Source organism: Fukomys damarensis, unplaced genomic scaffold (assembly GCF_012274545.1).
Source record: "Fukomys damarensis isolate Sample0158 unplaced genomic scaffold, DMR_v1.0_HiC HiC_scaffold_23, whole genome shotgun sequence".
In the NCBI taxonomy this organism is placed as follows: domain Eukaryota; kingdom Metazoa; phylum Chordata; class Mammalia; order Rodentia; family Bathyergidae; genus Fukomys; species Fukomys damarensis.
The window spans coordinates 53,862,844-53,882,978 of NW_022900935.1; the positions used below are offsets into that span (position 1 = coordinate 53,862,844).

Genomic DNA, 20,135 nt, shown 5'->3' on the forward strand with positions numbered 1-20,135 from the left:
TCCTCCTTCTTAAATCCCAGCTACAATGTCCGCATGTGGGTCTTTCAGATACACTCCAAAATCGGTTTTTGTTTCCAGAAATAAAATGAATAAATTCTACATGGTCCAGTTTTATGTGTTTTTGCCTTAAAATATCCTTTGTAAGATATATTCCTGTCTTCCGTTTTTATTTCTATTTATAATTTTCAGGTATGTTTTGACTATTGTCTGCCTACAAGGTGCTTCTTAAAACAGTATAATTTAATTTTTCTTTTAAATTGTTTGCAATTGTTTTACTTTCTGTGGGGAGAATGTAAATCTACAGGATGAGCAACCCATTTTCCCAGTCATTTTATTTATATTTATTTATTTACTTTTGGTTCCAGGGATCGAACTTGGGACCCAGTCATTTTATTTTATTCTCTGTTTAAATTAACCTTTTCTTGGCCAGATGTTGTCATCTGGATGTTGTCATCAGACTGTCATCCCTGTACCAACTTGGGAGGCCGAGACTGTTGCTGGATTGACCCAAAGAGGTTCCAAAACCATCCTGACTTGTGGAATTACATTGGAGTTTCACTGACTCCCTTCCCAGAACAAGAAGTGTGGGCTTTCAAGATGGACGACTAGGACACCTATTCCTACCTTCTGCCGGATCATCCTTTTGGCGGGCCGGGCTGTGTCTAAATGCCAACCATTTCCAAGTGTTTGAAATTGACCCATCGATACTACAGCTTCCTTGAGGATCCAGGAAGTACAATTTACAGGTAAAAGAGGTAGGCTATTAATGGATGAAAAAAGCCACTTTACAGATAAAATGTCATGGCCCAGGCTTATTGTACCTTTGGAGGAAAGAGGAACATTTAAACTGGGCTTCAGTCACTTTTGTGTCCTGCAACTTCAGGGTTTTTGTAAGTAAAATTTCAAAATTCTGATTCTTCTTGTCTCCTTTTTCACCGATCTTTATTTCTTCTATTCTACCTCAGGCCTCAAGACAGGAGGATCACTTGAGCCCACAAATTCAAGACCAGCCTAGGCAGGATAGTGAGATACTCTGTGTCAGGTGTTAGCAGGCATGGCGATGCCACAACTGTCCTGCAGCTTTTCATTTCTCCATCTCTACACTAGTCATGTTTTCTCTGTTCTTTTCTGCCAGTTCCTCTTTCCTCCATTTCTTGTCTAGAAAGTTCTGGATCTATGTTTTGAACGACTAGTGATTATTCTTAAATGTTGACATATTTCAAACTGTATTACTCTGGCTTTTTTAAAAAATCAGCCCATCTCTCTAAGTGACTTTCTTTTACTCTTCTTTCCTCCTGTAAGATAAATTTTTAGCATATTTGAGCTTGAAAGAAAAGAATCATTTTTTTTCTCTAGAAGCTTATTTATAAAATTTGGGTGGTATTCAAAGTGAATGGTTTTGGTTTCATGTTTTGTTGCTAAAGTGAAATTTTAAAGGGGAAGTGGAGAGGAAAATACTGAGTACTCAGAAGAAATCAAATAACACTTTCTAAGGAACAAAAGTAGATAAAAGGGAAGTGGATTGGACACAAGATGAAGGCATAACTACTACTCTTAACCTCCCTTGTTCCTTAGAATTCATTCTTCAGTTTTGGGGAACACAACTCAATGTACGATATCTAACAGGTTGGGAGTTATAATATTTCCCCTATATCATTTGGAGTTCTAATATCTTTCCTATAACAAAAGGACCTTTGAGGGGAAAATGTTACAATTTGATTGAGTTTCCTGGAATGGAAAAAGACTTGAGTAACTTTTGTGTCTTGAAGCTACACTATTTCTTAAAATTTCACTTTTAAAGTCTCAATTTTTTTCTCTCATTTCTACCTGGCTTTTATTTTTTCTATCCTACCTCAATGCTACAAACTCTTTTTGTTTGTTTGTTTGTTGTTGTTGTTTTTTGAGACAGGGTCTCACTATGTAGTTGAGACTGACCTGGAACTCACCATGTAGCCCAGGTTGGTCTTTAACTCATAGCGATCCTCCTGCCTCAGTCTCCTGAGTGCTGAAAAGCGTGCACCACCACGCCCGGCTTTTTCTTTCTTTTTTCTTTTTTTTAACAAACTCTTAATCTTGCTGCCACTTAAATCAACAGGAAAATTTGTCTCTGAACTGATGGCTCAAAAATATATTTTAAAAGTTGTCAATCATTGATTAAGAAAGGCATCGATGCTATTGAAAATGAAAGAAAGTCTTATCAAGAAAAATGCATAATATGAGCAAGGGAAAATAACACAGTTATCAAACAAGCTGAGTTACTTGAAATCAACACAGCAGCATCAGGACAAACTTTTGGAATATTTTTGCAGTTTTCTAGTGTACTCAGTATAAAACTTAAAAAGTTGAAATTATCATCTGCTCCAAAATAATACAGTGTGACTTTAAAACACAGCAGCAATATTCTTATGAATTGCCAGACTATGCTAATGTGACTCCTTTCTCATCAAAGACACACACAAAAAAGAGGAAGATACAATAAAAAGATCAAATTCACGGGTAAAAATAAATATCCAGATGCTGGAAATAAAAAAGAAAACACAGTTAAAATAAAATATAGTCTTTTAAGCCGGCAAATTTTGAGTTGGTTTGGCACAGACTGAATGATATGCCGTAAGAATAAAATAAATACATCTTAAAAAAAAAAACCTGAGATTTCTCTTTCCTAGGTATCTCTGTAAGAGCTACTAATCACTAAAGTTCAAGAAGTGAAGTAAATCAGACATGCATGCTCAAACGTCACATGGTTTCTCTTAAATGGGAAACTCAAAGTATAAACAATTTAATGAGAAAAAATATAGAGAGATATATTACAAAACAGAGAGATAGATCTCTTGGGAAAGGAAAGGGGACCAAAAGATAGAGGGAGCAGAGACAGTGGGGAAAGGAAGGGAAAGTAAAAAGAATTAGGATGTTGATGGAGATTTAACTCAGTGGTGCCACTGCCTGCTTCGCAAGTGCAAGGACCCGAGTTTGACCCCCGGTACCCCCCCCAAAAAAGAATTAGGGTGTGTTATGTGTGTGTACCAACTCCTCACAAGGAATATAACCAGTATGTACTAGAAACTTTTACCAATAAAAATATAAATTTGAAAAAGTAGAAAAGAAATTGAGTTCATAAGGAAATAGTTGGAATCTAAGCACTAATAAATGTATTCATAAACTAAGTACATATTGACAGCAACAAACAGATAATGATAATGAATTTTTGCAGGAAAGAATAAACATAATGAAGAGCTAAAATATTAAAAAGCAATTATACTGGAGAGAGGTATGATTGGAGCTAAGTTTCCCAGAAATCTTATAGTTCAAGATGAGGGCAGAGGTGCTGGTTAACTTTAAAAATGCACTACCCAGTACGCAGGGGGCAAACCCAGACCCAGGTGGGCATTTAATTTTCAAGTTTAATTAGTTAAAAAGCCTTGATATTTTAGAATTCAGTTTCCTTTATCTGTAACATGGAAAAAGCTTGGAAGTCATCATTTCATTACTTACAATAAGAAAAAAAATCTAAAACTGAAAATTGACGGTGTTTCTTAGACTCATCGAGACTTGAACTTTCAAGGCATGCTACGACATTAAAATCCATCCAAACAATTGAATGCAGACTCAGAGACAAGATCATCTTACCTGGAGCAGAAGCCACTAGGACGAAAACATTCAAAAGTAATCTGGATGAGTTGCTTGCTGGAGGCTGAGTGTGCACTAGAGTGAGAGCGAGACCCTCCAGGGGTCAGAGCATTGGATGCAACTGGACCAGGGCAAAAGCTGTAGGCCTAGAAAACTATCCACTTCTAGAGGCTGAAGCAAAATACTCTGACCTCTCTCGTCTTTCATACTCCCATCTTCTGGGCCTTCTTCCTATTATGTTGATCAAAGTCAAAGGGAAGCCAGTCACTGGAGAAGAGAGTTGGTGATACTCTACTCAGTGGTCAGCCTCTTTGAGAACGACTACATTAGTAAAGCAGAAAATAAAACCAGTATAAAGCTTGTCTATAGTAGACTTGGAGATAGTACAGTTCTTTCACCATTTTTATTCTTTCTTTTGTTTTATTCTAATCTCTTCTTGTATCAGTTCATCTGCCTTTAGACATAATTTTATAAAAGCCCACCAATACCCTCAAAAATAACTAGATTTGATGGTTTTAGCAAAATATGTCATTTAATATTTTTAAATAGTCATATGCCCCAGATTTTAAAGAAAAATGTATAAAGAACATAAGCAAAGAATTGTCATACTGTAACATATTGCTACATGTAACCACTAGTGAAATGATTCTATGGATTGCAATGTTATATATTTGAACAAGACAGAATTTGTTGCCTGAATTCCAGAAATAATTTAAATAAATTCAACTCTCATTATTACATGAATTTCCTCTCATAAGTTACTTGCAGCTCCTGAGTAAAGAGTAAACTATACATCATTTATCATAGATTTGGAAGTATAACTCTTTAGATATAATGAAAATATAACCTGATTATTCTTTATAATAAATGCTGAGCACCAGAAGCATTTCAGGATTCAGACATCTTTAGATTTTGAATAGTTAAACATAAATAATAAGATATCTTAGCTTTGGTACTAAAGTTTAAACATGAAGTTCACTTGTGTTTTATATATACCTTATACACATGACCTGAAAGCAACTACATACAACATTTGTAGTAAGCCTGTGTTTTGACTGTGACCTATTACATAAGAACAGATGGGGATTTTCCATAGTTGTCATGTTCATGTTTAAAAAGTTTTGGAGTTAGGGACATTTTGAATTTCGGTTTTCATATTGGAATATCCAATCTGTATATATAAAATATATTGGAAAAATATGTAATCATACAGTTTATAAAATGGATAAGAAAAAGATTAAGGCACAAAAATAAATGAGAAAATGACATAAATAATTAACACAAAATAAAATCCAAATTTATAAAGCTGAAACAATACTATTAATTTGAAATTAGAAGTATTTCAGTGTTATGAAAGTGAATATGTGTATGTATTTAAGAAATTATGTTGTGCTAAATGGCTACAACTATGTTTTACATTACAATGAAAAAGGAAGGAGAGTTGAAATTTTTATATGGAGAAATATTTTTATTCAATTTTATTTAATTTTTGTATTTCTCTTCATTATATACATTTTTCGGTAAATATAAAAAATGTTTTTGAGTTATATAGTACACAATGATGTTATACAATATATCACTGAAAAATTTGGTCTTCAAAAGTTTTTCTGGTGATATTCAGAATGAAATGGGTAATTTCAAAGAAAAAAACAACAAAATGATATGTAAACACAATGAAATGTATGACACATAAAAGATGTGTGTATAGATACATGCATGTGAACACACACAGATATAAGGGGTAAATGAACATAAACAACACAAATACACAGAAAACTACTGACGAATTTATGAGGAATCAAAGAACTAAATATTAGTATTTAAATATTTTAAAATTTGAGCAAATATTATAATGACTCCCTTGATTTCAGAAAAAAGCATATTTGAATTGTTTTTCCAATGTGGTTGTTCACTAGTGAGTTCAGTGTTTCCTAACGCTTGTGGATGTTAATTTCTGGAAAGATTTCAGGAGAAGAATATTGCATTGTGTTTATATATAAAAAAAAAACCATAAAAATGATATATCATAAACCAAGGTGAAGGAGTCACACTGCTTCTGGTTACTAAATATATTTCTCACTTTTTTCAATGATTTCAATAAGAGAATGTTTCATAAATCATTAAAAAGTCATATTTCCAAAAATGCTAAATTTATAATTTATTTCCACAATTTACAGTGCTCAACTCTTTGGTGACTTTACTAATATTTTATATTGCTTTTATGATGCAATTTCTATCTTGCCTAAGTCTAAGAAGAATAATTTTAAAATTTATTCATTTATTGTCTAGACATATAAAATACATCCTGATATTAAATGATCTTTTAAATCATGCATATTATTAATAATTTCATAAAATGTATGACTATAGGACATCAGCAAAGAATAACTAAGCCCTGAGGTTTTAAGGCTCATCAGAATGAGGAAGGAGCTTCCATCTCATGGTTGTATCCACTTCTTCATCAACATTTCCCAGCTCTTGCTCTTTAGAAAGCTCTAAGAATACCTAAATGAGAGACAAAGGACAAGGAAAAGAAGTTGTCATTTTGTTGACTGTCATCCAAATGAACAGGAAAAATGTGTGCTGCTTTCCTGGGAAATTTACATGGATAATGCAGAGTCCTACTGAGTTGACTCACCTTTTCCAGTGTGCATTGAGAGAGGCTGTAGTCTTCCAGACTGAAGCCATGTTTCACTGGGGAGAAAAGAAAAGAGTAGGAGTAGACGTTAACAATGAATTACCAAAAGTCATTTCAGTCATATAAATTACAAGTACATGCTATTAGTGAATATAGAAGATAAATTGAACAAGCACGTTTGGCAGAAGGGTGAAACAATGATTGTCACAGAGTTGATATGAATGCATATCTAATTCACCTAGATGTTAAGATCTGTCTGTATTATTTTTTGATAATACGTGTTGTGTTGCTTAGTGTATGTGCTCCTTGAGGGACATCACTGAATGATATATTTTCTGCATGAAGATGTCCATCCCATCCCACACTCTGAAAGGACCCAGGACTCCATTCTGCACATCCATCTGTCATATTATGTTTCTGTTGGGCTTCTGTGCGGGAAATCTGCATGAAATTTGTCACTAGATTCACCTAGTCTTATGTATCATTTATAAACAAAAAATATCTTATGTGAGAAGCACTTTTAGATGCTGGGAAAAGAAGGACAAAGAAAACAGAACAAAACTTGTCTTTGTGTTTGTATCCTAGGAGGAAGAGAAAGGACATTAAATGTATGATTAAATATATAATCAAATAAATGGTTAAAGCAGCTATGGAGAAAACCCAAACCAGATAAAGAAATGAGAGAGTGCTGCATACTTTTGTTTGTAGGGTCATCAGGAACAGCTCTAACGCTAAGTCAATAACTGAGCAGAAACCTGAGAAAATGAAGAAGCAGCCTGGATATTTAGGAATAACTGCACAAAGAAGAAATTAGTAAGTGCAAAGTTCTGAAGCCCTTTAGGGCCTATTTTAAAATATATCACATATATATTATATATTATCTCTTTTAAATTATTATTCAAGTATGATCTTTCAAAAGTTTTATTTAAACATGGTCATTCTTACCTTCTTCTAGTTTGTGAAATGCCTGAGATAAAGGGTAAACATCTCCTATTGGCAGTTTATACGTCAAGCAGGAGGAATATCTGGGGATAGGAAAATAATCATATTCAATATTCAGCTCTAAGGAAAGAAGGCAAGCATCAAAATAAATATTGATATTTGTTTTTATAAATAAAATTTTATTTTTAGAAATAAAAGTGATACAAAGTAATGCATGACTTAAATATAAAATATTGATATTTGGTTTTATAAATAAAATTTTATTTTTAGAAATAAAAGTGATACAAAGTAATGCATGACTTAAATATGCAATCAAAACTATTTACCAATAGAAATAAATTTCAATGATTTCTGGTATCTGACTATTACAGACATATCTAATAATGATGTAGCATAATTGTATGTTCTCAGTTCACACAAACTGTTTACTTGTTGAAAACAGATATTCTAACCCAGTCCCTCCGATTAGTTTAAGTCAAGTCAGGAAGTAACCTGAAATGAACGTTCAGCCCTGTCACCTGAAAACTCACTTGTGAAGAGAACTACGCGGTAGCGGGGAGCATGGCTGAAGAGGGAGGACTCGGGAACCTTCCTGACCTCTCAGGAACAGCCAGCGTCCACTTGGGACATTTGCTTCCATGTGTTACAGCTTTCAGCTGTAGAACCTCACGTTCTACTCTTAGCCTACTCCCGAAAAACAGTCTGGTGCTCTCTGACGGCCTGGAGCTCCACCAGACCTCCAGGACTTAATTTCTTCCATCAGCCCCTGCTCTTCACACCTTACTGTTCACGATCTTCCCACAAATATCAAATTCACTTCTAGGGTTTATGACATCGAAGGTCTAAGAAAATGGAGTGAATTACACATCCTAACATTTAATACTGTAGATAATTCATTGTATTTACATTGTGCTAAAATGCAAAGAGTAGCTTTGTGCCTTCTTTGATGTGTTTGTTCTAAATTTTAAATTCAGCTCCTGTCCCACCTCCTTGCCTTCCCCCATTAACACAGAGATGTACACAAACATACATATACAAATGTGCCTTGCTCCTACCCCATGCTCTCTCTCTCTGCCCTTTACATTCTCCATTTTGGAGCATGGACATTTTATTAAAGGGAGACTCTATCTCGATTGCTGTTTCCTATAGTGATGGGATAGGGTTACAGCTTCCTGAGTTGCTACTAAATCTCTTACAATGTGGAAAACTCAATGCATCAGATTTGGAGATCCCAATCTATTATTATAAAGTCAAATCATCATGAATTTTCACAGAGAGTAAAACAAACACTGACAGGGTAAATCCTCCATGTTTCTCCATAGCCAAGAATGCTTTTTTCACCTTTCCTGCTGTGCAGCCTGTGGGAAAATCTTCAGAATCGCGGTGTGAACCAAAGGCACTTGAGAAAGTTCCTTTACTTTCAGCTCTAGAATGTAATCTTTGCCAAAAATTCTTTTCAGGTGTTGGATGGAGCCAATGCATCTATGGACAGGAAGGAAAACATGTTGGAAAAAATACCGCCTTTATTTTTTATCGTATTAATTTCAAATGTAGTAGAAAGAATGTCCGTGAAAAAGCCCAAAATTCAGGTTCTAGATGGGCACAGTGATTTTTGCCCTTTCCAGGGGGGATTTCGCAGTGTCAAATGCAGGCTTTGGAGAGATACCCACCTCAGCTTTCCAGACACCATGATGGCCACGCGGTCACACAGAGCCTCAGCCTCAGCCAGGTAGTGGGTGACCAGGAGGACAGCCCGGTCTGTGTTTTTAACAGACATCTGAATTGCTTGCCTGAAGTGAGCCAAGGGGAAATTAATAGTATTTAAACAAAAAAGTACAGAACAATAACCAGTACTATTAAGAGTCTAATTCAAAAATGCTAGGGAAATATAAGTACTGACTAGCTTTTTGATAATATAAGGAAAAGGCTTAATATTTTTAGATGTGTTAATTGTATTTTAATTAATGTTTAAAAAATTTGTCTTGTCCTTTGAGATGCTAACTGAAATATGTATAGATATGTTGCCTCACGTCTCCTTTGAAATAATGAGAGGAAAAGGGAATGAAGTGGGTAGGGGTCTTCAAGTTTGACCTTCTATTCATTACTGTTGAAATTTAGTAGTGATCTGTTGGTTCTAATAGATTATAAGTGACCTTCTCTACATTGGTATAAAATCTCAAAGCACAAGTTTTTTTTTAAACTTGGAAAAAAAACATTGGAGAGCCGCAAATATGAAACTAATTGGAGGTTTTGTTAGTACAAAGAGGAATTCATGGATAATAAAAAATAGGAAGAAAAAACTAAAATTGGATAAGCAAACTTCACAGATTAACCAAAAGGGAGAAAAGAGATGGGAAAATTATGTCAGTGAGTTCATAGTCTCTAGAAACAAGAGCAGCGGAAGAAAAAGGAAACAGTTCTAGACATTTCAATAATTAAAAGGTAAAATTAAATGTGTTCCAAATTAAAATACTTTAAACTCCAACAAAATACTTAGAGATTTTTTTCAAGCCTAAGTACTATAGGACTGTGATGCAGATTAGATCATTTATTTGTTAAATATTTGTTTTCCTAGTAATATGAATTGTCTCTGCTATATTTTGGAGCTTGAATGTCCCCTAAAGGCCTCTATATTAAAGGCTTGTTCCCTTGGGTCATGCTGTTAAGAGATGGTGGAATGGTAGAATCTTTTAGTAAGAGATCTTTTGGTCTTGGGGCATATCCTTAAAGGGACAATGAGGCCTCAGTGCCTCTTTTCTTTGTTCCCTGGCTCATGAGTTAACCAGTTTTTCTCTGCTGGGTGCTCCCACCATGACATCACAGGCCCATTGTGATCAGACCAACTGATCAGAACAGCAACCTCTAAAATTGGTAGGCAAAGCAAACCTTTTCTCTTTTCACGTTAATTACCTCAAGTGTAAAAATGCAACGGCAGCTGATGTGATGACTAATATATCAGTTTTCTGCCATTGTGACAAAATACCTGAAAGAATTGATTTAAAAGAAAGGTTTGTTTTGGTTTATAGTTTTATTCCATGGCCAGTTGGTTCCTTCGGTTTGGCCTATGAAAAGGCAGAACATGGTGAGAGAGAGGACAAGGTGCAGCAAAACTGCCTCTTCCGGTAGCCAGGAGGCAAGCAGAAGGGCCAGAGTCCCACTGTCTCTTATAAGGGCATGCCTCCAAAGACCTACCTTCCTTACACTATATGCTACCTTCTAAAGAGTCCACCAACTCTCAATAGTACCACAGGCTGGAAACTAAGCCTTCCATCCCTGAACCTTTGACTGACATTTAAGATCCAAACTACAGAAGCTGACTAACGCAATCTCCACTGGATCACACAGGAACTTGCAGGTTTGAAGGTTAATTTTCCAAGACTGATTTATAAATCAATCTTTATATAATGTTTGCACTCTGGCTCTGTGGGTTATGGCAATGCTCACCACATCTGATGTTGCCCTGTTGGATCTATGCCTGTAGATGGTTCATCCAGAAGCAGGACAGGTGAATCTCCCAGGATGCTCAGCACAAAACACAGCTGCAAGGCACAGAAAACCCATTTACTTCTATACCATGTCAGCCCTCAGCAGCATCAAAACCTATACATACCTTTCTGGTGGTTCCTGCTGTTAACTTCCTAACCGGAAGGTCCAGATGCTCGTGCAATTTGAAAGCATTCAGTAACCTGACAGAAACATGATGAGAACAGCAGGTCAAGAAAGAATTTTTGGAGAACTCAGGCACACAGAATTGTAACACTGAAAAGGAAAGCTTGATAGTATTACCCTCGAAGCTCCAAATCACAGATAGAAAGAAAAAAACAAATTTGGAGCAGGACAAATTTTTTACCTCACAAAAATTTTTAAATAAAAACTGGAATTCTGAATAAGAAGCTGAAAATGGATGGTTATTCCATTTCCAACTTATTAGAAAATGGAAACTTGTGATTATTCATTTGCTTATTCCTTCTCAGTTATTTTATGCAGTCTCTTTTTTAAAGTTTCCCCATTCAGGATGCAGGAAATCAGGTCTTCTTCTGGTTCCCCATCCTTCTTCTACCAACACTCTGAAAAGGTGAAAATGCTTTTCTTCTATGCATTGTTTATTAGTGAATTCATCACCAGTAGTAGGGCCTCCCTGCCTCTGGACACAAAGCATTCACAGGACTTCTCTGTACCGTGAAATGATAATGGCAGCGACGCCCTTCCTCAGCCCTTTCACAGCGGCATACACCTCCAGATGTTCTTTCATCGTCAGCCTAGGCCACATCACATTCTCCTGAGGACAGTATCCCAGGCACCTGAGCATGTCCTGGTCACTGCAAACTGAACTGCCTCCTTTCAGTTCCACCTACAAAGTAAAAAGGCTTTAGAAACAAAGGTAGCCTTTTCTCCAAAGGCAAACTGATCAAGAACACTGACATACAGCTTTTCAGGCCTAAGGTGTTAGAGAATCAAAGAAATCTCATAGAAATTGCTTGATGTTTATGAGAAGACATGATGGAGTCTACTAACTGAAAATCGTTGTCTTACATATGAGGAAAAACAGGGACCTAATCAGCACAGGTGATTCCCGAGAAGCTGTATGAGGCTGCTGGGTCACACTCCAATTCCTGTTACAGACTTTTAAATGCCCAGCAAAAGTAATAAAAGTAAAAAATAATTTTAACCAAAGATGACAGTATAGTTTTATATGGCCTATATTTATAATGAAACTTCTGTTTTGGGAACACAAATCATTTCTTTGTTTTCCAGTACCTCTCCAGCCGTTGGCTTTGTGATTCCAGCTATCATTCTAATACAGGAACTTTTACCAGCACCATTGGGTCCTAGCAAACCAAAAATTTCACCTGAAAGAGAAGAATCAGATTATCAAAATTGAAGTGAAATATTGACTTACATTAACTCGTTTCTTCACTGATGTCTTCAGAGATCTATGTACTCCTCGGTTAGTGACATTTTAAAATTTATAACATAAATATATAACCTATGTCATTAAAAATCAATTATTGTAACTGTATCAAATATTAGCAAAAAAGCTTATGAATTTGATGTTATGACAGCTGTCCTTTTTTCTCCAAATTTCTTGTTGCAGTTAAAAATGTGCCCACATTGTGTTCTATAGTAGATGGTTGATGTAGACTATACAGGTAAAGGACTCCTAAAACTAGGAACTCAGATTCAACTACCTGGGCCGAGGCTACCACGACCTTTCACGTGAACTGATGTAAACTGCCCCCACCCACATTTGTGAACAAAATAGTACCGAGTACGTAATCTTTTCAAAATATAAATTAAAAGAGAACACAAACCTGCGAAACACTCTCCAAAGGCGTTCCACTACCTTGGTGTAAATGCAAATGTTTTGCTGTTTTAAAGTGCTGCTCCTAGCTGGGCATAGTGGTACACGCCTGTAATCCCACACCCTGGGAGGTTAAGGCAGGAGAACTGCAAGTGTGAGATTAATCTGGGCAATTTAGAAACTTAGTAAAACGCTGTCTCAAAATAAAAAGAGCTGGGTAGGTAGCTCAGTGTGAACGTTCCAGATTCAATACTCACTCCTGGAAAATAAAAGCTATTTCTAGTGTAGCCCCGGCCACTTCATGGACTCCATTTCTTCCATTTGTAGACTGCAACCTTTCCAAACGCGATGCGAAAGCCTGGGTCCCTGTCCTAATTGTCTCTTGCACCCGGGTGCTCTTATCTCTTAACGCTCACATAATCAGCACTTTAGTATCATACAGACATTGGCTGAAATGTCACTGCTCAGGTGAGGCCTTCCCTGATTCTGAGCACTCACGTCATTTCACGTGTTTCAGTGTTCCACACTAAGCTTATTTAATTCCTGACATTTTTTTTGATCCGTTATTTTTATTTATGGATCCCCTCCTTGTATACAAAATCCATGAGAAAAGAAAGTGTGCTTATTATCTCCATAACTGTGTTTCCAGACCCTACAAGAGTCCCCGACACACTGAAAAAAAATGTTAGGTGACTCAGTAAAGGAAAGCTTCAGCAAGGAAAATGTCACCTATAACAAATTTTCAATGAGTGTATCTAAATATAATGATTAATTTAAAAACTGATCACTCCAAACCTTTATTCACACAGAAAGATATATTTCGTGTTGCTATTTTCTTCTTCCTCTTTGAAAAGCAGTTTTTCTTCCGGCCTGCATATTCTTTGTATAGACAGCTGGCAATTATGGTTGGTTTCTAGGAGAAATGACAGCATGATTTTCCTTTTAAGTTTCTAAGACTTTGTGTTCCTATGTTCTCCCTACTGGAACCCTTCACAATCTTGTCATAAAACAAACCATACTTTGAGTTGGGGGTAATCCATGCTGTGTGTTCCAAATACTGTGTGCATTCATCAGCACAGACAACATCTCTTATTTCTAAATAGACTGACAAAACTGTATAGTTTCGTGGAATCCAGTTCATATCCAAGCTCATGGAAACATCCTAACATCTGAATCAAATAAATGAATAATCCTTTAAAATCTTAATCTCTATTTAGCCTGCTATAACAAATCTTACATCCGTTAAGTTATAGCACTAATTATGAAGCCTCATTTTGTCAAAAGTAGAATAAAAATACTATGTTTTGTGTTCTCTTAGCTCCAAGACACCAAAAAAAAATGCCTGCTTATTTAAGGACTAAAAATGCACCAAACTCCAAGCTTTCAAAATGAGAATGAGAATATCAAACTCTATTCAGGACAATTCTTGGATATTTCCAGTTACATCTGTTGTATCACTTGCTTTTCTACCTCATCTAAGTTTGAAGTGGTCAGAGCAGTTGATGTTCTTATTCTTTCTGCTTGAACATCTTCGTGTTCATCTCCAGGTTCTTCTGGATTTGTTTGAGCATCTCGACTATGGGGAGAAATTCTGTGGAGAAAATGAATTGAAATGGCTTTCTAGTTGTCAAAAATCTATTGTGAGTCAGTATCCCTAAGATTTTACCAGTGTCCTTCCTTTCCATAGACCACTATTCTGTCCACAGTGCTTCTGCTTTTGCTGAGAACTCCCACCTCACTAACCAGAACCCCTTTCTTAGTGTTTTGTTTTGTTTTGTTTTTGTACTGGCAATCAAATTTGGGACCTTGCACTTGCTAGGCAGGCAGCAGAACCACTGAGCTAAATCCTTGGCTTGGTGTTCATTATTATTCAATCAAGCATCTTTGACTCTTTCAATGTTAGCAGCAAATACTATCCTTCCTCTTAAAAATTAAAGTCCCTCTTGTTTCCTTTTATCACTCTAAATCACACCAGGTATTTATTTCAGCATCTTTTACTGTGGACTCTTTCCAGGGTCTTTCTACTTGCAGAGTACTCTTGAATTCTGTTGGTAAATCAACTCCACTGCATATCTTCTATTTAGAGATGTATACTCTCTTGGGTGAAACAATGGCATATTTGTGTAGTCATTACAACTTTTGAGAAAATAAAGTCTCTTTCAGGTGCTTAGCAGAAGAACTCTCCCCAACAGTCCTATTTTTTTCACTAAGCCAGGAACTTCCCAATCATTATACTGATTACATTGTAAATCCATATTAACAAGCTGACTGTATAACTACCACCTAGGAATATTCAAATATGATATTAAATACAAAATTAAATTTATCCCAACCTGAAAAAAGGATCCTTTCGTATCACTTGCTTTCCATATTTTAGTTCCATGTATCTCAGAACAAAAATGAATAGCAAAGCCTGAAAGTAAGGCTAGGAAAAATAAAAAGTTTAATTTAGATATAAGTTCACAAATATAACTTAAACATTTGAGGAAAATTGGTGATGCTTTGTCTTCAGATAACATTATTAATTCTTATTAGTTGAGGATTCAGCTATACAGTCCCAATTCACTTAGCTAAACCTGTCTCCTTTCTTTTGCTCATAACCCATGTTCAACCTGTTAGTAAGTGTTATCTGTTCCATCTTTAAATTTACCTAAGGCTCAACTACTCCTCGGTATACTGTGTTACTCCACCCAAGTCCAGATCATTATTTCTCACTTGGATTGTTGCAACGCATTCCCACCTGTTCTTCCTCTGCTCCTCTTGCCCTACAAATGTATCTTCATCACAGTAACCAGAGCTGTTCTTTCAAGATAGAAGTCTGATCGTGTCACTCTGCTTAAAACCCTCAGGGGTTCCCCCATCCCTCAAATTAGCATCAGAGTCCTTAAAATGGCCCCAAACACGCTATGTAGCCCCTTTCCCCAAGCCCACGTTACCACATTACTTCTGTAATCATCTCTTCTTTTACCTTTTTAAACTTTTATTAATTTTATTGGTACATTTAATATATACAATATAATGGCATTCATTGTTGGAAATTTGTACCTTTACATAATCAATCTTGGTTTTATTTTTTCCCCATACACTTGCCCTCCCTCCCTATCTACAAAGACTTTGCTTCCACTATTTTTCATTTCCTAATATTGATTCCATTCCCTTCTTTCCTTTCCCCACCCCTCCCATTTCCCCTTCCTCTTTGTCCCTTTCCTTCCTATTTCACAGTATCTATTATACCTTTTAGTCCTTATTTATACTTTCGGTTTCTCACACTAGAGAAACTATTTGGTATTTATACATGTGTGTCCTATTTATATACTTAAGGGTATCGTCTCAATGTACATCCCTTCAGCCATAAATGTCTCTAATTTATCATTTTTATGGCTGAGTAGTAGTCTACTTTATATATATAGATATATGTAGATATACAGAGATATATAGAGATATAAAACATTTTCTTTATCCAGTCTCCAGTTGATGGGCAATTGGGCTGCTTCCAAGTTTTAGCTATGACAAATTGTGATGCTATAAACATGGGTGCGCATATATCACTATGGTATGATTTTTAAAATTCTTTTGGAAAGATGCCCAGCAGGGGAATAGCTGGATAAAATGGGGCCTCTAATCCTAACTCTTTGAGGTGTCTCCATACTGCTTTCCACAGTGGTTGCACCAGTCTGCACTCCCACCAGCAATGGAGCAGGGTTCCTCTTTCCCTGCAGCCCCGCCAGCATTTGTTATCGGTTGATTTCGTGATAGCAGCCACTCTTTCTGGGGTGCAGTGGAATCTCAGCGTCATTTTCATTTGCATTTCACAAATGACCAGTGATGCTGAATGTATTTTCCTATGTTTATTTGCTATTTCTACTTCTTGTTCTGAGAAATGTCTGCTCGTTTCAGGCGTCCCTTTGTGGACTGGGTCTCTAAATTTGGGAGGTCTGACTGTTTCAAGTCCTTTATATATTCTAGATAGTAGTCTTGCTAACTCTGAGAAAATCATACAGGCCTCCAGGATGAGCCTGGAACATGCCAGGATCATTATTGCCACCTCTTTCTGAACTATTCTTCTCCCAGCCTTCCTGATCACCCATCTAACACAGTATGTATCATTTATTTAGTTTGTTTTCTACCTAATTCCATCAGGATATGAACTCTATGATGTTAGAGACTTCTGATTTTGCTTTTAGGTCTAGAAAAAGTTCTGGCAATAGTATTTAAAGACAATAGTTTTGTTTGGCCTAAGTATACCAATAACTTTCTAATTTACCTCTTACCTTTTTATCCATAATTCAAAAGATTTTATTTATAGTGCATCTGCATTTTGTTTTTGTTTTTTTCTTTTTTGAGACAGGGTCTCATGATGTAGTTCAGGCTGGCCTTGAATTCACTGTGTAGCTCAGGCTGACCTTGAACTCATGATGATCCTCCTGTCTCAGCCTCCCAACTATTGGAATTACAGATGTGTGCTACTAGGCCCAGCTTATCTGCACTTTTAAAGCTTTCTCAAATTCAGCGGGAGGTAGTAAAGAGAACAAACAAAGAAAAATTAATTTTATATTGAATTCTGGACTTACACATTCTATTTCTACTTATAAAAAGTGTCTCTAGGGTTTAAAGCATGTCTGATGTCATATTTAAAGCGCTTTCAGAGTTGGTACACCTTAAACAAGAAATATAAAATCATTATCATAAATGATAGCCATCCAAAAGAATATGCAGTAAGATAGAAACTCCTCTTACTATTAGGCATACTAGAAGATCAACTCCACTCAAGTTAAAATTTACATCATTAAATTTTTCGTTGTAGTCTTGGAATCTCTGAAAAGACAAAAAAAGCCTAAATGAAAATTAATTGGTTTTATGATATACATATAATAATATCAAATTTCCCATCTGGACTATTTCACAATTTCTTTGTGTGTGCTGGTGACAAATTCTCTACAAAGAAGGGCAGCCTTCCACTTAATTTTTACTATTTCTCAATGAGCAAGTAGCCTATATCTATTCCTTTCTTCTATTTTAAAAAAGTATTTTTTTAAAAAACCAAAGCCTTTGATGAAAGCATAGCAGAGAGGTGCTGTCATTTGGAAAAACTTCTGGGAGTTAAATTATTCGTTCTGTGTTCCACACAAGCCTGTTCTCACCTGTATGATGACTACCTTCCCACCGTTAGTAGCTCTATCATGTTATTCTTTCTTCATCGGCTCATTTGAAATGTCACTCATCCCTCCTAAATTATATGTACAGGTTGAAATTAATTTATTCAACCTGTGAAAGTCTACTCACATTTTAGAGGGAACATGTTCTAAGCAAAGGGATGTTTATAATCAAGAAAGCCAGTCATTCCTCAGCCAGTGGAAAAATATTTTTACAGGCAGATTTTCCCAGTTCTCTAAGAACACGATTAATGAAGCCCGCCTTACTTTCTTTAAGATCATTTCAGAATGTATTCTTGACTGAGCTGTTCTCTCCGCTTGAATCATACTCTGCTGCTTGAGTGTTTCAAGGTCTTTCCTGCCTTTGCTCCCACTCTGCAGAGCATGCTTTCCTCCTCTCTCACTCTACCACTAATTCATTCTTACTTATCCTTCAGGAATGTATTTACAGTTCACTTCCCCAGAACTCTGGCTCTCTGGGTGCAACCACTATGCATTGTAGGTTCTCCCTTGGCCCCCTGGCACCGTGCCCTCTTTGCCTTCCAGTGTAACTTTAGTTTTTGTTTCTTGTTTTTTTTGTGTGGGATTTTCCCTCCAATACTGGGGACTTAACCCAGAGCCTTCCTGCTAAGCTACATCCCCAGCCATTTTAAAAGTTTTTTTTTGTTTGTTTGTTTTTTGGTTTTTTTTTTTAGTAATTTTGAGACAGGATCTGCCTTAGGCTCTAAGTTGCCAGGCTGAACTGGAACTTGTGATCTTCCTGCCTCAGCCTCTGAGAGTGTCAGGATTACAAGTGTGTGTTACTATGCTCTGCTTCTTTGTAATCTGTAAGCTCACTGTATTCGTTTGCTTGAGGTTGATCTTTGTCTTCTATGAAAGAAGGTACTGTGAAGTTCTATGAAAGGAAGGACTGTGCTATCTTCAGGTAACCCTAATTACTATTGCAGTACCTAGCACAGAACAGTGTTTGATGCACACTTTTGAATAAGTGAATGGCACTGTATGTAAGTTTACCCTCCCAGTGGATAATAAGTACTGACTGAACTAGAAAGCTCTGTTGATCTGCTATGAGATTTGAGTAGCATTTAACAGTAACTGTATTTTGCAGAGTGCATAGGGAAAAGCTCTTTTTTTCACAGCTTTAGGAGGTACAATTTTCATTGTGATCCTGTTTCACCAGTGAACATAGTACTAGTTTTAAAACCTATCTCACTGGATGGGTCTGAGAATTATGGGCATTGAAGGCCATAAAAGTATTATGAAAAGACCTGAGTCATCTATAAACTAGGAATAACAACAATGAGACTTGTTTTCCACAACCTTAAAGAATGGACAGGAAAACTCCAAACTGATCAGAGTCGGTTCAGCTTCTGTAAATTTACCCATTTACAAGGTACAATTTAGGATGCGTTGTAAGTTTGTAGAGCTGTGACATTATTGTCACCATTCAAATTTAGAACATTTTAATCGCCACAAAGAAATCATCACTTTATTTGTTATCACTGTCTACCTCCACAGGTCTGCATGAAGCACTTCAATAGGCTACATACTCAAAATGAACAACACAGTTTTAGTATCTTACCTTTACCAAGAAGAGCTGGAATGCACCCAAGGTGAATAAAGGAACAAATACCATGCTAGAAATGATTTCACCTAGGTAGAAGTGTCCAAATAGGAAGAGGGTGAATGTGACGGTCAAGACCTATAAGGCAAGTCCACACAGTTTGCACCAGACATACTCAGCTCACTAAGAAGTGAGAAAACATTTAAGATGCAGGCATTCTTAGCATGCAAATCACAATTCTCCCATGTGCAGGTGTATCTTCCCGGCCGTCACGATTTCCCCTTCCAGAAAGAAAAGGGAAGGAAGAGTTTTGCTAATGAGAATGTTCATGATCTTTAATTTCCCAACAGAAAATTATTTTTTTAATGTTTAACATATTACCCGTACAAATTAATGTGTTTGTTGTGATTCTGGCCTCCCCTGCTTGTCTCCTCTCTATGCTGAGTATTGAACCTAGGGACTCATGCATGCTGAGCTACACTCCCGGCCGGTATAAACAGTTTCTCTCTCCCTATCATTTATTTTGGAGCTTCTGAACTCCTCTCTTCTAGGATCTTCATAAAATTAGGAGAGGATACAGTGAACTATAGCCCTCCCACTGCGCTATGGAACACCAGAAATTATTTTTTCTGTGTTTTCGTACCTGTAGTCAATTGTATGTTATATTTCCTTCCTCCTCGTCCTTCCTGACCTCTCATAGTAACTATTCATCAAATTTTTAAGCTTTCATACATAATAGAGAATATGTGATGTTTGTATCTCTGGGTCTGGCTTATTTCGCACAATATCCTACAGATCCTTCCAGATTGCTGTAAATGACAGGATTTTATTCTTCCCACGGCTGAATAATATTTGTTGGGAAATTTATATCACATATATATATATATGTATATATATATATATACACAT

At 36.3% G+C, this 20,135-nt stretch overlaps 1 protein-coding gene across 3 annotated transcripts in view; it reads right to left on the bottom strand.

Annotated features, from left to right (window-relative positions):
* Nucleotides 1-5,155: 5,155 nt before the first annotated feature.
* The window catches only part of Abca6 (ATP binding cassette subfamily A member 6), a 55,799-nt gene continuing 40,819 nt past the window's right edge, over nt 5,156-20,135 (bottom strand). For 2 of the 3 annotated variants that reach the window (XM_010640572.3, XM_010640573.3), the window contains exons 26-39: nt 19,245-19,364; nt 17,247-17,324; nt 14,843-14,934; nt 13,980-14,100; nt 13,305-13,422; nt 11,966-12,057; nt 11,386-11,558; nt 10,818-10,893; nt 10,652-10,746; nt 8,878-8,997; nt 8,549-8,689; nt 7,211-7,290; nt 6,266-6,321; nt 5,157-6,132 (exon numbers count right to left, since the gene is read on the bottom strand). In XM_010640572.3, the coding sequence (XP_010638874.1) occupies nt 6,031-6,132; nt 6,266-6,321; nt 7,211-7,290; nt 8,549-8,689; nt 8,878-8,997; nt 10,652-10,746; nt 10,818-10,893; nt 11,386-11,558; nt 11,966-12,057; nt 13,305-13,422; nt 13,980-14,100; nt 14,843-14,934; nt 17,247-17,324; nt 19,245-19,364 (1,464 nt within the window). In that variant the 3' untranslated portion in view covers nt 5,157-6,030. Of the gene's footprint in view, nt 6,133-6,265; nt 6,322-7,210; nt 7,291-8,548; nt 8,690-8,877; nt 8,998-10,651; nt 10,747-10,817; nt 10,894-11,385; nt 11,559-11,965; nt 12,058-13,304; nt 13,423-13,979; nt 14,101-14,842; nt 14,935-17,246; nt 17,325-19,244; nt 19,365-20,135 lie in introns of all 3 variants that reach the window. The other variant, XM_010640574.3, reaches the window with a different exon arrangement.